The sequence below is a fragment of the Physeter macrocephalus genome, chromosome 6 (assembly GCF_002837175.3).
Source record: "Physeter macrocephalus isolate SW-GA chromosome 6, ASM283717v5, whole genome shotgun sequence".
Lineage (NCBI taxonomy): Eukaryota > Metazoa > Chordata > Mammalia > Artiodactyla > Physeteridae > Physeter > Physeter macrocephalus.
Window position 1 is genome coordinate 56,020,083 of NC_041219.1, and position 13,143 is coordinate 56,033,225.

Genomic DNA, 13,143 nt, shown 5'->3' on the forward strand with positions numbered 1-13,143 from the left:
AGCGCCCCCTGGCGGGAACGGCCTGTCCTAAGTGCTTGCCCTGCCCCTAGATGCCAGAACAGGAAGGCACACGCGTCCTCCAGGACTCAAGGGGAGCGAGAGTGGCTGAGCCCAGGCTTCCCGCCAGGGCCGATGTACACTCGGCTTGGGCTCAGAGCCTGCTCTCAACCTTGCAAGACCAGGAACAGGTAATAAATGAGCAGGTCAGGGACGCCTTACCTCCTGGGCATCCCTCCGTCATCCACGTATTTGCCGATCACGGAGCCAGATCGCTGCTTCTGGCTTGCCTTGCAAGCAGCTGTGTTTGCCTTGGCTGCCTTGTCTTTCTGTAGAAACACAAAATGCCCTCAGATCTGCGCCTACTGATTTGTCCCAACGTTGGAGCAGAAAAGGGCTCAGTTTTCCCACCTCATAGTTCAGGCTTGAAATAAAACTCTGAAGGAAGCAAGCGATGGCCTGGGCTCCCTGCTAGCCTTCGCCCGCTCTTTCCCTTGTCTGTCAACTCGCACCATAATCCCTCCATCTCCCGTCTAATAAGCTAATCGAAGTTTCGCGCCTGGGGTCTGCCAGGTTACCCTTCCCAGGAGTAGTGATAATTTGCAAGAGGACGAGCTAAATGTGGGAGGCACAGGAAAAATATTTATGGGCAGAAAAAACTCCGTGCATCTTTAAATCATACACACTCTTCAGTGGGGTTTCAATCCCTCTTTATTTCCAAACCCCCAGACAGGAGGATCAATGAACCCAGTGCCTTGCCCACAGCTACGAAGCTAGGACAGGGTCTTTCAGATCTTTTGTGGAAGTAGGCTGGCTGTAGGTAAATTGCTCACATATCTGCAATGGGGAGACTGCGTGGAGTGGGGGGGCTTACACCTGCCTCGCCAGGGCTCCCCTGACAGATGTCTTCCAGATAAGGTGGGGGTTAGATCACAGGAAGAATCTCTCATTAACCAGCCAGCCCCGTGGTTCCTAGGGACCCTTCCTGAAAGAAGGAGGCGTTGCAGTGCTCCCAGGGCCCCCGAAGGTGTGGCTGTGATCCCAAATTAATCTTTAATTGTGATCCGGCATGAACGTGATTTTATCCCTCTATCTTCTATGCCCCACGAGGGTTCTTATTCCCTTAATTCCATTCCCTTCTCAAAGCAGAATGAGTCTGGCAGGTGAAGGGAAGCGAGGTCAAGGGGTTAAGGTGACATTTGTTAGGAAGTTTTCAAGTAAATTCAGCGTTACTTCTTAAACAATTATCACCATTAAACAAACGTGTCGGCTTAAGCCTTGCTCTGATAGTACACATAGGTGGGCGGCAGAGACATGTTGCTGACAGCCAGTGGAAGAAAAGACACCGTGACGTACAAGGTCCCTAAAGGATTTGCACTTATACACTAGGTTGCACCGAATCCGGGGCAAACTAGCTGCCGTGTACTGACCACATTTAGGGCACTGAACAGCTGAGGGTCCAGCGCAAGACCTTCCTTTCCAAGAGTCTTTCACACACACACAAATCCCTACAATAGGGAGAAAAGGAGAGAGATTCTCTTTCCTCATGTGATAACTGGGGTCATGGTCCAAGGGGCTAATGATTTGCCCGAGGACACACGTGAAATTCACGGTGCGATAATCCTGATAATCAGAATGTCACATCAATCCATCCTGCCTGCCATTTTCTTCCCTTCAGAGCTTCCACAGCTACTGCCTAAAGGGGAGGATGTCAGGGGAATGAGAAATCCTAGGTTCTGTTTCATGCAGCCGGAAGTGAAATGCTTTAAATAATACAGGATTTTCGTGCTATTTGGCAAAGTATGTAAGTGTGGCACTCAGGTTCGGAGGAGCATCGTTCCCCACAGGGTAAAAAAATTGTACATAAAATCAACTACGTAAATGGTGAAATATACATTTTTAATTCTTTCTACGACAGTGTAAAAATGAAAAATTTTCATCAAGAGATCAAAATGTTAATGAAGAAAAAAACTGAGCATTTTGGTTTAAAGGTGATGGTGCCATTTCAACTGCACCGTCTCATGGATGGAACGACCATTTCTACATCCAAGAAATGTGGGCCCCTCCCAAGTATTCCAGTCTCGTGATGCCAAGAGGAAAGTGTGTCACGTCACAGAAAATTAACACCCCGCGACCCTAGAGGTCAACCTGAATTTTTACTCTTTTCAAAAAATCTTATGCCACCGTCCTGCCCCCACAAAGGAGTGACCAGATTCCAAGCCTCAGGGTCTTCCTGGGCCAGTCCCAGCGCAGGTCTGGCTGCCACCGGACCCCAGTCTTTGTCTGTCCCCAGGGGAGGGGGCACTGGCCAATTACCTGAAAACATATGTCCCGTTCATCTCGAAGATGCTTGTTCCTTTCCCTGTGGATGGAAAAGGGGAATCTATTCAAACATGGGGCTTGCAGCCAACAGATCCAATAGCATTGGTTTGACGGTCAGATGGGTACAGAGGAAGGCCGGGCAGGGAAGGCCCGGGCAGGGCGTGGAACCACTTTCCTTAGGGATTGTGGCTAAGGGCAGAGGGTAATTGTGTATAAGTCAGCTCAGAGGCAGGGGGATAGACAGAATGGCCTTGTGACACCCAGGGCCCTTCAGGACCCTGCACTGGTCCATCTGATCGCTAAGGGAGCCTTCCACAGAGCTGACCAGGAGTTCCAGCTCCGCCTTGAACTTGCTGTTGCCCCCCCTTCTCTAAACCTTTCATTCACGAGTGCACGCGTGCCTGCGTGCCACACGTGTCTCCCTGAGCCCGCACTGTGTGCCGGGCACGGCTCCGGCTGTCAGGGCTACACCAAGGAATGGAAGAAAAAGTTCCTGCCCCCAGGGCATTTGTATTTCATTGCTATTGAGAAAAATAAAGTGGGGAAGAAGTGGCATAAGGAGGGCCGGAGATGGAGGGTGGTCAGGGAAGACCTCACTGAGGAGGTGGCATCTGAGCAGAGGCTTAAAGGGTGGGGAGGGGAGAGCCCAGCAGGGATGGGGAAGAGCGTCACAGGTAGAGGGGCGGCAAGGGCAGGGCCTGGGGTTGGGAGACACGTGGTGTGCATCCAGGGGAACGGAAACGAGGGAGCGGATGCTCGGAGTGGGGTCAGAGGAAAGATGGGGGAGGGGGGATCTGCCATCCCCTGCCTGCGGGCCGTTGTCAGAACTCTGAATTTATCCCAATGAGATATGAAGCCATGGGGGGTGGGCTTTGGCCGAAGAGTGTCCTGGCCTGACTCAAGTTTTAAAAGGAGTCCTAGAAACGCTGTGCTAAGAGCGATGTGCTGGGGACAAGGACGGGGCCCTGAGAACTGGCCCATATTTTAAGCAACATGGAGGTCATTGGTTCCACGTCCGGTGGAATAGTGGGAGAAAAAGCCTGGTGGAGGGTTGAGGATGTGAGGCTGGGAAATGGAGACGGCCGAGTGTAAATGGAAACCACTCTTTGGAAAGTTCTGTGGAAAGTGATGAAAGAAATGGGAGCAGTTGGATGGGCCGGTGGAGACAGGAGATATTAGACGAGAAATATTCTAGGACATTTGTCCGTCTCTCCCAAAGAGAAAAAACTGACAATAGAGGAGAGAGAGAAGAAAGATGGGAGTAGTCCTTGAGGAAGGTGGGATCTAGTTCCAGAGCACAAGCTGGGGGGCTGGCCTTGGCTAGCAGCGAAGGCAGAGGTGGGGGGCGGAGCACAGGCGGAAGGTCTCAGGATGGTGCTGGCTGCCGTGAGGATGGGGAGGAGGCGTGAGGGCTTCAGTGGGGGACTGAGTGGACTTGGCGGCGCGGTGCAACCGCAGAATGCACTCGAGGTTACGGTGGGAACTTTATCTACCAAAGCGTGAGGTTTAGGGGATGGCCAGGTGGCCTCGGGGTGCTTTCCAGTTTTGTGACTCTCTGACCCTCTGACTCTCGCGGCCAGCGGCCTCAGAACCATCAGCACTTTTTTTTTTTTTTTTTTTTTTGCGGTACGCGGGCCTCTCACTGCCGTGGCCTCTCCCGTTGCGGAGCACAGGCTCCGGACGCGCAGGCCCGGCGGCCATGGCTCACGGGCCCAGCCGCTCCGCGGCACGTGGGATCCTCCCGGACCGGGGCACGAACCCGCGTCCCCCGCATCGGCAGGCGGACTCTCAACCACTGAGCCACCAGGGAAGCCCCCGTCAGCACTTCTGAAAGGGGAAGAGAGGGCACGGCGGCGGTCTGGCCCTTGTCATGGCAACGCGGCCGTGCTCCGGCGCCTACTGTGCGCGGGCACTCGGCTACGTGTGCTGCCTGCACCCTGCGTGTCAGACCAGAGGCGGGCTGGGGTCACGGCCCCGGTCCCCCGGTCCTGCAGGAAACAGCAGGAACACGTGTGGGGTTGTTTTGGGCCCGTCACACGTCTGACGGGCAGGCAGGCACGCAGCCAGGGCCTCAGGACAGGCTCGTGGGGGCAGTAGCGGGGTGCGGGGAGGGTATCTTATAAACCCTGAGGGAAGGGAGCTCCTCCTGTGGCACAAGGACCCTCCCTCTGCGGGCAGCGGCGTCAGCAGCCTTGCACCTGGGTCAGGACTTGGGGAGCCCCGGGGAGCCGCGCCTTCGTCTCTCGTCTCCTGGAGCATCTCCCTGCAGAGGCTCCGATATGCGAGGGAATGTTCTGCGCACCAGTCACCCAATTCTCCCAGGAAGCCTGCGACACAGGCGTGTCCAGGTGGTTGACACAACTGCTCAAGGTCGCACAGGTGATGAGAGGGGCAGGGCTGAGTCTGGAACCAGATCCAGCTCCAAAGAGCCCGTTCCTACCACGCGCCCCGAAACTGCTTCCATGTGCCGCCATTTCCCTAGGACGGCAGCCCCTCGCCGCTGGGTCACACACCGGCCGTGGTCCCAATCTCCCCCACCAATTCCTGCTGTCCTCCCACTCCACCTGCTCCCAGCTCGCTCTCTCTCTCCCTGATGCCCGTTTCCCCCGGCTCTCTGTCTCTACCCGGAGATCTCACTGTGGAGGAAGAGTCTGCCGTGGGCTCTCCCGCCACATCCGGGCTCTCCCCAGCTGGCTCGGGGACCAGGCGACAGCACAGCAAGGTTCAGGCTGGGATTCTGCACAGACGCTGGTCTCCATGAAAAAGACCCACAAGTGCTGGCAGAGTGCTGCCTTGTCATCCTGCCCTGCACCTTCACACTGAATCTGCCCCTGTACTTTTTTCTAAGTCCAACAGAAAAAAGGGAAAAAAACCCAACCAAACTCGCTCTTGTACATCTTATTCTCTGCCTTCACTAAAGCCTTCCTGAGAATCCAGACCTTCTCTCACAGGGATTAGAACTTGGCCCCTAAGAACCACTTCCATCTCCCTGGCCTTTGGAATCACATCTTGAGGGAAACAAATCTGAAATGCATTCAGTTTGAAGAACTTTTCTATTTGGTGGCATCGAAGATGCCAGATGCAGTGATCTTACCTTGCTTTCAAATTAAAAACAAACCAAAACAAAACCTAAAAACCTTCAAAAGGTACCCAATTCAAACCCACCTGCACTTTAAAAACCAGGACACAAATTTCATCACTATTCACCAAGAGGTGTTTGACAGGCAGCAAGTATAGTAACTTAGAAAGCTCAGAGGCAAAATTGAACATTCCACCTTTCCCCACACCCGTTTGGGTTTGGTTGTTTTTGGGGGGATAATCCAAACCAAACCGACGAGCTTTGAATTTACAGGTAGCTTAACAGGCTGAGGACACTCCTAACGCCCTTCTGGCTGCTCTGTTTGTGATTCATTTACTCATTCACACACGTGAACAGAATGCAGCAGAATAAAGAGCATCAGCCAGCTGTGGACTCCGTTCCGGCCCTGGCAGCGAGCGTCTGGGTCACTCTGGTAAATTACTCCATCTCTCTGATATCAGCTTCCTCGATGGCTAACCCCTGTATTAACAGCTGCCCTACTTCCCAGGTTTTGTTGAAGATGAAGGAGATACTACATCTGGCATGAACTAGATGCTCCATAAATTCAGTTCTCCTCCTACCTGAGCAAGTACCGTGCCAGGTACCAAGCAGGAGGAGGCAGCGCCTGCCTGCAGAGGTACAAACTGGAGAGGGCGGTGGGCACCTGTGTAAATGGACCAAACATAATGGACAGGGGGTGCTCAGTTGTCCAACAGTATGTTGGGGACCAGGGAAACGGGGGTGCTCCCTCAGCAGGCAGGGAAGACTCTGGGGGTGGCCCTTCCCACCCAAGGCTCTGGGACGCGGACGCACCTTAGGAAATCCAGCTGCTTCAGGAGCCCTGACTTCTCCCGCTGCAGACTCTCCGTGACGCGGTACACTTCCCTGCAGGGGATGCAAGACGGCAGCGATGAGTGACATGTGGGGGGGGGCGTGCTGCCAGGGCACGAGGCAGTGATGAAGTTGGACCCGGAAGGTGGTGCCGGGGCTGGCCTTCCGCCGGAGAGCACGGCCTCGTGCAGGGCTTATAGCCAGGTCTCACCAAGTCGTCTCAGACACCCTATTTGGAAGGTGAAATGATCCCTGTTTTATAGACACAGAGAGTCAAGTAGGTTTGATAACTCTCCCTGGCAACCCAGGACTGAGCCAGGGCCCTAATCTAGACCCCCGACTCCCTGTCCCAAGGGTACAGCTTGATGACGACTGCACTGCTTTCTCAGACCCCCACCAGAGGTCAGGGAATCAGAATCAATACTCTTCTCCAGCCCAACCTCGGAGGGTGAGAGCAGAGCTGGTGTTTCTCCCTCTCCCCGTCCCCCACCCCATGCTGGTTTAGTTTGTTTGCAGGAGCTATCGAAGACCTATCTTTCCTTCCCCACTTTCCCCCAACAGGCTCCAATCTGTTCCCGGAGATCTGGAATTTCCACTGTTGCACATTCATTTCTTTGACTAAAATTTCTTATCTCTAGCTACAAAGCAGAGATTTAATGTATCAATCATAATCCGTCATTTACGTCACAGTGTGAGCGTGTCAATCATAGGAGTTTTGAGGAAGGGGAGAGAGAAGCTGAGACATACGCAGGGTGGCTGGAGGGCAACTCAGGCTGCGAGGCAGGGGGCTGTGTGTGCTTTGTTTACATCTGTATCCTCCACACAGTGGCTGGCTTGGAGGTGCAGTAAACAAATAGCATGGACGGAAGAAGAGAGCTGGAAGCGGGGGGAGGGGGGTGGTTAGGGAGGAATCCAGCACCACTCAGAGAAGAAAGGAAAAAAATAAAGCAGATGGGGTGATGCTGGAAAACAAACCTTGCTTAACTGCCCAGTTCTGCTTCCATCCTTCCCTCCGTGCTCTGCACCACAGGGCAGAGATTTTAAATCTCCCCCAAGCTTACCGCAAAGGGTCCCATATTTCTAAGCCACAGCCTAGCAAATGCGTCACTGCCACGGGCTGTCAGGGCTGCGTGGACCGTGCATAGGCTGAGCTGCGTAGGGACGGTCTACTGGCAAAAGGCCATCCTCGTCACCACGAGCTTGCTGGGGCCACAGGACTCGCAATCGCCTGATTCCTTGAGCGGTATCTGTGGGGTTTTCCCCTTTATAGCAGAATTATAAAATCAATTTGCGACAGTAACAGACTGTCTCAAATTCCAAGTTCATCTCAGACAACGCCTATTAAGTAACAGAACTTCTCTGGCTCCTGCAGAGCTGCAAACTCCCAACATTTTATTACCAATTTTATTTAATGTCAACTGGAGGGAGAACAATGTCTTCCCTATTATCCAACCTGGGTCCCTAAACGCCGTCTGGGACTCTGCTCCGATGGGCACCATGTGAGCACAGCTGTCTGGTCGCAGCCTGGCGCCCTGGGAGCTCAGGTTGCCTGCGTGCGGCTTTGGGGCTCCGCCACCCCCATCCCGGGTCCTGCTTCCTCCTGGGGCGGCCGGAGGCAGGGGGCTTTCCCCGCTGAGGACAGTCACTCACACCGGAGACCTAACCTAAAGGGTTCTCACAGTGTCTGACCGAGGGGCCAATGCCTCCACAACAAAGAGGACCTCATTCCAAGCCTCCTCTGGCCCTGCTTACAAGGCACCAGGGACCTTGGCACCGTGCACACACACACATATACACACACATATGTGGTATGTATCGGTGCAAACCTACGTGTTTGTCTAGTAGACACACATCTGTCTAAACATGCACACATATGTATATTCAGATAGATTTTTTGTGTTAACAAATAGAAAAGCATTTCTGCAAAAAAAAAGACACTTGGATATTTGACTAAAATGACCTTGAAAGTCCTTCTAACCTAGATGTTCTACAAGTTTATGTCTGGCTAACAGGTGAAGTGAAAGGAACAGAACTTGCCATTTTGCGGTAGTAAGTGGCGAGAGGTTTATGGCTCCTGGGAGGGAAGGGCTGTTGGCTGTGTTTTTATGAGAAAGAAAGAAATATGGAGCGTTCTCCAAAGGATCCATCAAGTGAAAAACGCAGGCAAATGTAGAACAGTGTGCTGTCGCTTTGTAAATGAAGTGTGTGTGTCTGTGTATGTGTCTGTGACTGTGTGTCTCTGTGTGTGTGTGTTAATGTGTGTCTCTCTGTGTGTGCATGCGTGTGCCTCTGTGTGTCTGTGCCTGGGTGTGTGTGCGTGTGTGTCTCTATGTGTGTGTGCGTGTGTCTGTGTGTGTGTCTGTGTGTGTGTGTGCGTGTGTCTCTGTGTGTGTGTCTCTGTGTGTGTGTGTGTCAGCATGAGTGTGTCTGTGCCTGTGTGTGGGGGGGAGTGTCTGCATGTGTGTGAGCGTGTGTGCGCACACATGTACGGAACACTCTGGAAGGATCCACAAGGAGCCAGGACTGGTGCCCTCTGGGTGACGGGAGGCTGGGAGTCAGGGCGTGTGGGGCAAACCCCTTTCTGCCACATTTCGTGCCTTGTCATAAACCACCTCTCCCCCAGATACAAGTTAATTAACAAAATAGAGGTGCTGCCTTCCAGCGACCTTCATCTTTATATTGTCTCCCCTGCTTGACTGCGCCTTCTTCATCTGATTTTAAAATCTAGTTCTCCTTCCTTGGGCATCTTCAGAGAACGGGAAAATTCATTTTGTCCATTCAGAGCTCCAGCTGATACATGACGGGGTCTGTTGATCTAGAGGCCCCCTCTCCCCCCTCCCAGCAGCATCCGGCAGCTGGACATCATCGGGGAAGTACAGGGTATCAGGAGGACGAGGCTCTGACCTTGTTTCCTGACACTAACTAGCTGGGTGGCTGCGGGTTGCTCACTACCCTCTCTGAGCTTGTTTTTCATTTGTGAAATGAGGAGGTGGGTTCCAGCACAAAGGTCCTGTCAGTACTGCTGGTCTGGGATCCTACTCTACGGAGGACAAGCTAAGCCTCTCCCTGCCCTCCTCTCCGGGCCTCTCTGGACGAGACACGCTCTCCTGGGCTCCAGCAGGTTCCCCGGCTGCACACGTTGCTGCAAGCTTCTTATTGAAAAAAAGTCGTGAAGGTTCTGGACTCATTTATCTCTGCCTCCTAACCCTCCTTCCCTCTTTTTCGATTCCCAGCCTCCAGAGATTGTGTCTCTGGCTTGCTTAATTAAGATAAGACTTCAGAAAGATCTTAATCCTCACGCTGTGATTTGTTTGTTACCGTGGCTCCGGTGCTCATTTCCATTTGCCTGTGCCTTTCCGCTGTTTGTCACTTTCAGGACTTGATTGAATTTTAAGAGCCTGACGCCTTAATTCTGTTTATAAAGTTAAGCACCTGGTTGACCTGACCTCAACGGGGAGGAACCGATTTTGCTTGTTCACAATGAAATATACTGTCCTTCCCCCAGGCATCCAAGCCTTGGAATGGAGGAGTTGATTTTACTTTAAGTCAGCTGCTTGGGAAGACGTATCTTTTTCAACTGGAGATGTCTTCCTAGGGTAAAACTCCAAATCCAAACACACCCCCGCCCTCTCACTCTAGATCATTCCCAAACAGTACAGGACACCACACATGAGACATGAGGCAGACAGCAGAACAATTTGATTTAGGCGGACGCACCAACGACTTGCCACAGCGGTCAGAGTCACTCCGCCAGTGAGTGCACCGGCACATGGATGAACAGATAAGCAGGTGAGATTCCGGGGCCTCAGAGAGCCTTTGTTCTCAAAGCCCAACACCCCTGAGACCGATTCCTCAGTGACTTCTCTGGCTCAGGTGCAGACCCAGCCCTGGACTGTTCCCAGGGCCACCTCCATCCAGCAAGCCGGACCCAATGGCTGGACACCTAAAGCAGTTTATCAGCAAACCAGTCCCCAAAGATGTGGGGCCGCCCACACAGAGGAAGGCTGAAAAAGGAAGGAAAAAGAGGAAGGAAAAAAATGGGCAGAGCTGGCGTGAAGCGTCCAGGGCACTGTCACACGCCCTGTCGAACGACAGGCTGACCTCGGAAGTCTTCCTGGCCCACCCTGTCCTCCCAGGTCTCCGAACCATGACAGTCAATGTCTGGTCTTCCCACTCACTCAGGATTTTCCCCCAGACTGCCTGCTATTTGTTGGTTGGATAACGTCTTTCTAATCACATAATAAATTTTCTGAGAATGAGGCTGTATGTTTCTTGTCAATCCTAGGTGGTGCTTGGCACAGAGCTGGTCTGCTTCATAGTCTCAGAATCCTAGAAGGTTAGAAGAGGTCCCAGGGACCAAGGAGCCCCATCCCCATGTTATGAGCAAGGAGAAGGGTCTGGGGGGCGGGCTGACACGCTCACAGCAGGGGATGCAGCCGGAGGGCACAGGGGTGACACTCACATCTCCTTCTCCTGGTGGAGTTTTCGGGCCTCTTGCTGGAGGCTTTCCAACTGCTGCTGGGCGTCCTGCAGCTCCCAGGACGTCCGCTCTAACTCCCGGGCCAGCTCCCGGTTGGTGAGTTTCAGCTTGGTGTTCTCAGCCTTGGTTTCGTGCTTGTCGTCGTGCAGGGCGGTGCACTGGCCTTCCAGCTGGAAAGGAACGGGGGCGCTGTGCGGAGAGGAGCGATGAGAAAGCACCCCCCGCCCCACATCAGGCTGGCCTTTCCCAGCCGCGCCCTGCTTCCTCCACCTGGTGGGCGGACACCCATGCTACTGCCCCTCTCCGCCCTCAAGCCTCAGTCAGCTTTGCCCTGCCCCTTAGTGCACACATACGCACTTCTGGAGGCAGGAAGAATAAATCCAGTTTAACGAATGTGGCCAGTAAGAGAAGAAGGAAGCAACAACAAGGAATTCTGTGTGATTCTCAAGAGGGCCCTGAGTAATCAGGCAAGCATGCAGTAATTAAGTCGAGTGGCAATCATTCACTGGAGGGATAAATCTAACTGGTAAGAACTCAATGCATAATAGTGAGGAGGAGGGAGAAGAGGAGAAGCCAGGTACGACTGTGCAGGCGGGGTGGGGGAGGCAGCTGGCAGTGAGAGCGTCTTGCTGCAGGAGAGAAACCGAAATCTACAGGTTGGGTATTCAGAGGAGTGGAAGCGTCTCCAGCCTTAGCATGGGGGTGTCTTCAAGTGTATTTTAATGTGCTGCTAAAAATATCCCTCTCTATTCAAACGGAAGCAATGTGTCTGGGTCTGTCCAGGGCTGGACGCCTTCCAGCACCAGACAAAACAAAACAGGAGGCCAAGCGGCATGCGGGCCTCTGTCTCCTACGAGCCCCTTGCCTGTGAGCGCGGGGTTTGCCTAGGTAAGCCATCTCCCTGGGGTCCTGAGCCACGCGCTCCCAGCCACAGGGGATGGACCCTGGGACCCCACCCAGCCTGCCTCTGGGGATCAGGTGCGTCAGGGGCGCGTCTGGCGTCTGCATCCACCCTGAGGGGTGGCGGGAACTGTCCCAAAGGAGGCTGACGCACCTTGTGCGGGCGCACGGGAACACAGGGGATGGACAAACTGACCTGTGTCCTGGTCAACCTGCTCTTCCAGCTGGAGGCATCCCTGGCCATGCTGGCAGGAAGACGTCACAGTCTGCAGCCTCCCCCCAGATACCAGTGTCTGTGACCCCTGGACCGCAGCATCCCCCTTAGCTCTCATACAGGATGCAGGAACCAAGGTAACGTTTTGGCATTCTGGTGGCTCCTGGGCATAATTATACCACGATGTCTGCGGAGGATACTTGGGAGAATTGTTGGCAATTTTTCCAAGTTAAACACCAGGCATTGGAGAGTAAAGGCTTTATCTTGGGAGCATCTGTGATTTCAGATGCTCTCTTTTGTACAACTAAATGGTTCTTCTCAGGTTTAAGAAAACGAAGTCCTTAAGTGAATGGCAGGGAAGGTGGGCAAGTGCCAGAGGAGAGGATGGAGTGAAGAGCAGGTGCTCTGAGGACACGGACAAGAACATACTCGCTTCTGCTTCTGGATGAGCTGCTCCGCCTCCTGCTCCTTGGAGAGCAGCTTCCGTTCCAGCTCCTGACTGCGGACCTGGAACCTCTCCGTGTCCTGCCAAGCCAGGAAGAAGGACACGTGAGACCCAGATGCACCGGGATGGAGATTTTTTTTCCCCCCACCTTGAACCTGCTCAACAGCAGGGAGGGGCCCGCCCGGAGGGGCCCGCCCATCCTTTGGGGTCTTCCCACAACATCCCAGGGCTTTGGTCTCCCGCCTGCCCTGGCGGATGAAGAGCGCACAACGCCAGCTCCCACCACGTATGACCACGTCGGCTGACCGCCTCCCACAAGAGAGGCAGCGTCGGTTAGGGGGCGGCTACCGAACGGGGAACAGAACAGGGGCTGAGCTGGAATCTCAGGCCCCAGGCTCCTGTCTGTCCGTTGGAAGATGGAAGGTCCTTCCGGCTCGGATATTCTGTCCGTGTTGGGCGCAGTCGTTCAATCCTTTAAACTGCCCTCCCTCTGAAAACACAGGGGCCCCACTGCTTCCTCCTTCAGGCGGGTGTAGGCCCTCGCTGTGTCCCCGCTGGGACGGAGGGCTCCCAAGCCCCGCGGGGGTCTCTGCCCTGAGCTCCACAGCCCCTCCCTCCTGCCCTAGAACCGGCCTTCCCCGCTCAGGGAGGCGGAGACCCCAGCGATGCAAGCGGGAGGGGGCCCGGTCGTGGGACAAAGAGGAACGTGTGTGGCTGGCAGGATGCCTGACACTCTCGCCAGAGCCTGACCTGGTGTAAGGGCCCTGAGTGGGCAGCAGGGGACTTGGGGTCCCGCCCTTGCCTTGCCCGGCTTCCCGGCTTTTTTCTTCCACGTCGCTGTTTCTTGGGGAAACAAAACTACCCGTACCACCTGC

General features: G+C 54.1%; 1 protein-coding gene across 7 annotated transcripts in view; it reads right to left on the reverse strand.

Annotated features, from left to right (window-relative positions):
• Positions 1 to 13,143, reverse strand: part of CRACR2A (calcium release activated channel regulator 2A) — an 81,449-nt gene that overhangs the window by 35,570 nt on the left and 32,736 nt on the right. For all 7 annotated transcript variants that reach the window (XR_008617655.1, XR_008617654.1, XR_008617656.1 and 4 more), the window contains exons 6-10: positions 12,253 to 12,348; positions 10,692 to 10,879; positions 6,212 to 6,283; positions 2,314 to 2,359; positions 220 to 326 (exon numbers count right to left, since the gene is read on the reverse strand). Coding sequence is in view for 3 of the 7 variants with exons in the window: in XM_055085424.1 (XP_054941399.1) it covers positions 220 to 326; positions 2,314 to 2,359; positions 6,212 to 6,283; positions 10,692 to 10,879; positions 12,253 to 12,348 (509 nt within the window). In the remaining 4 variants the exon portion in view is untranslated. The remainder of the gene's footprint in view (positions 1 to 219; positions 327 to 2,313; positions 2,360 to 6,211; positions 6,284 to 10,691; positions 10,880 to 12,252; positions 12,349 to 13,143) is intronic.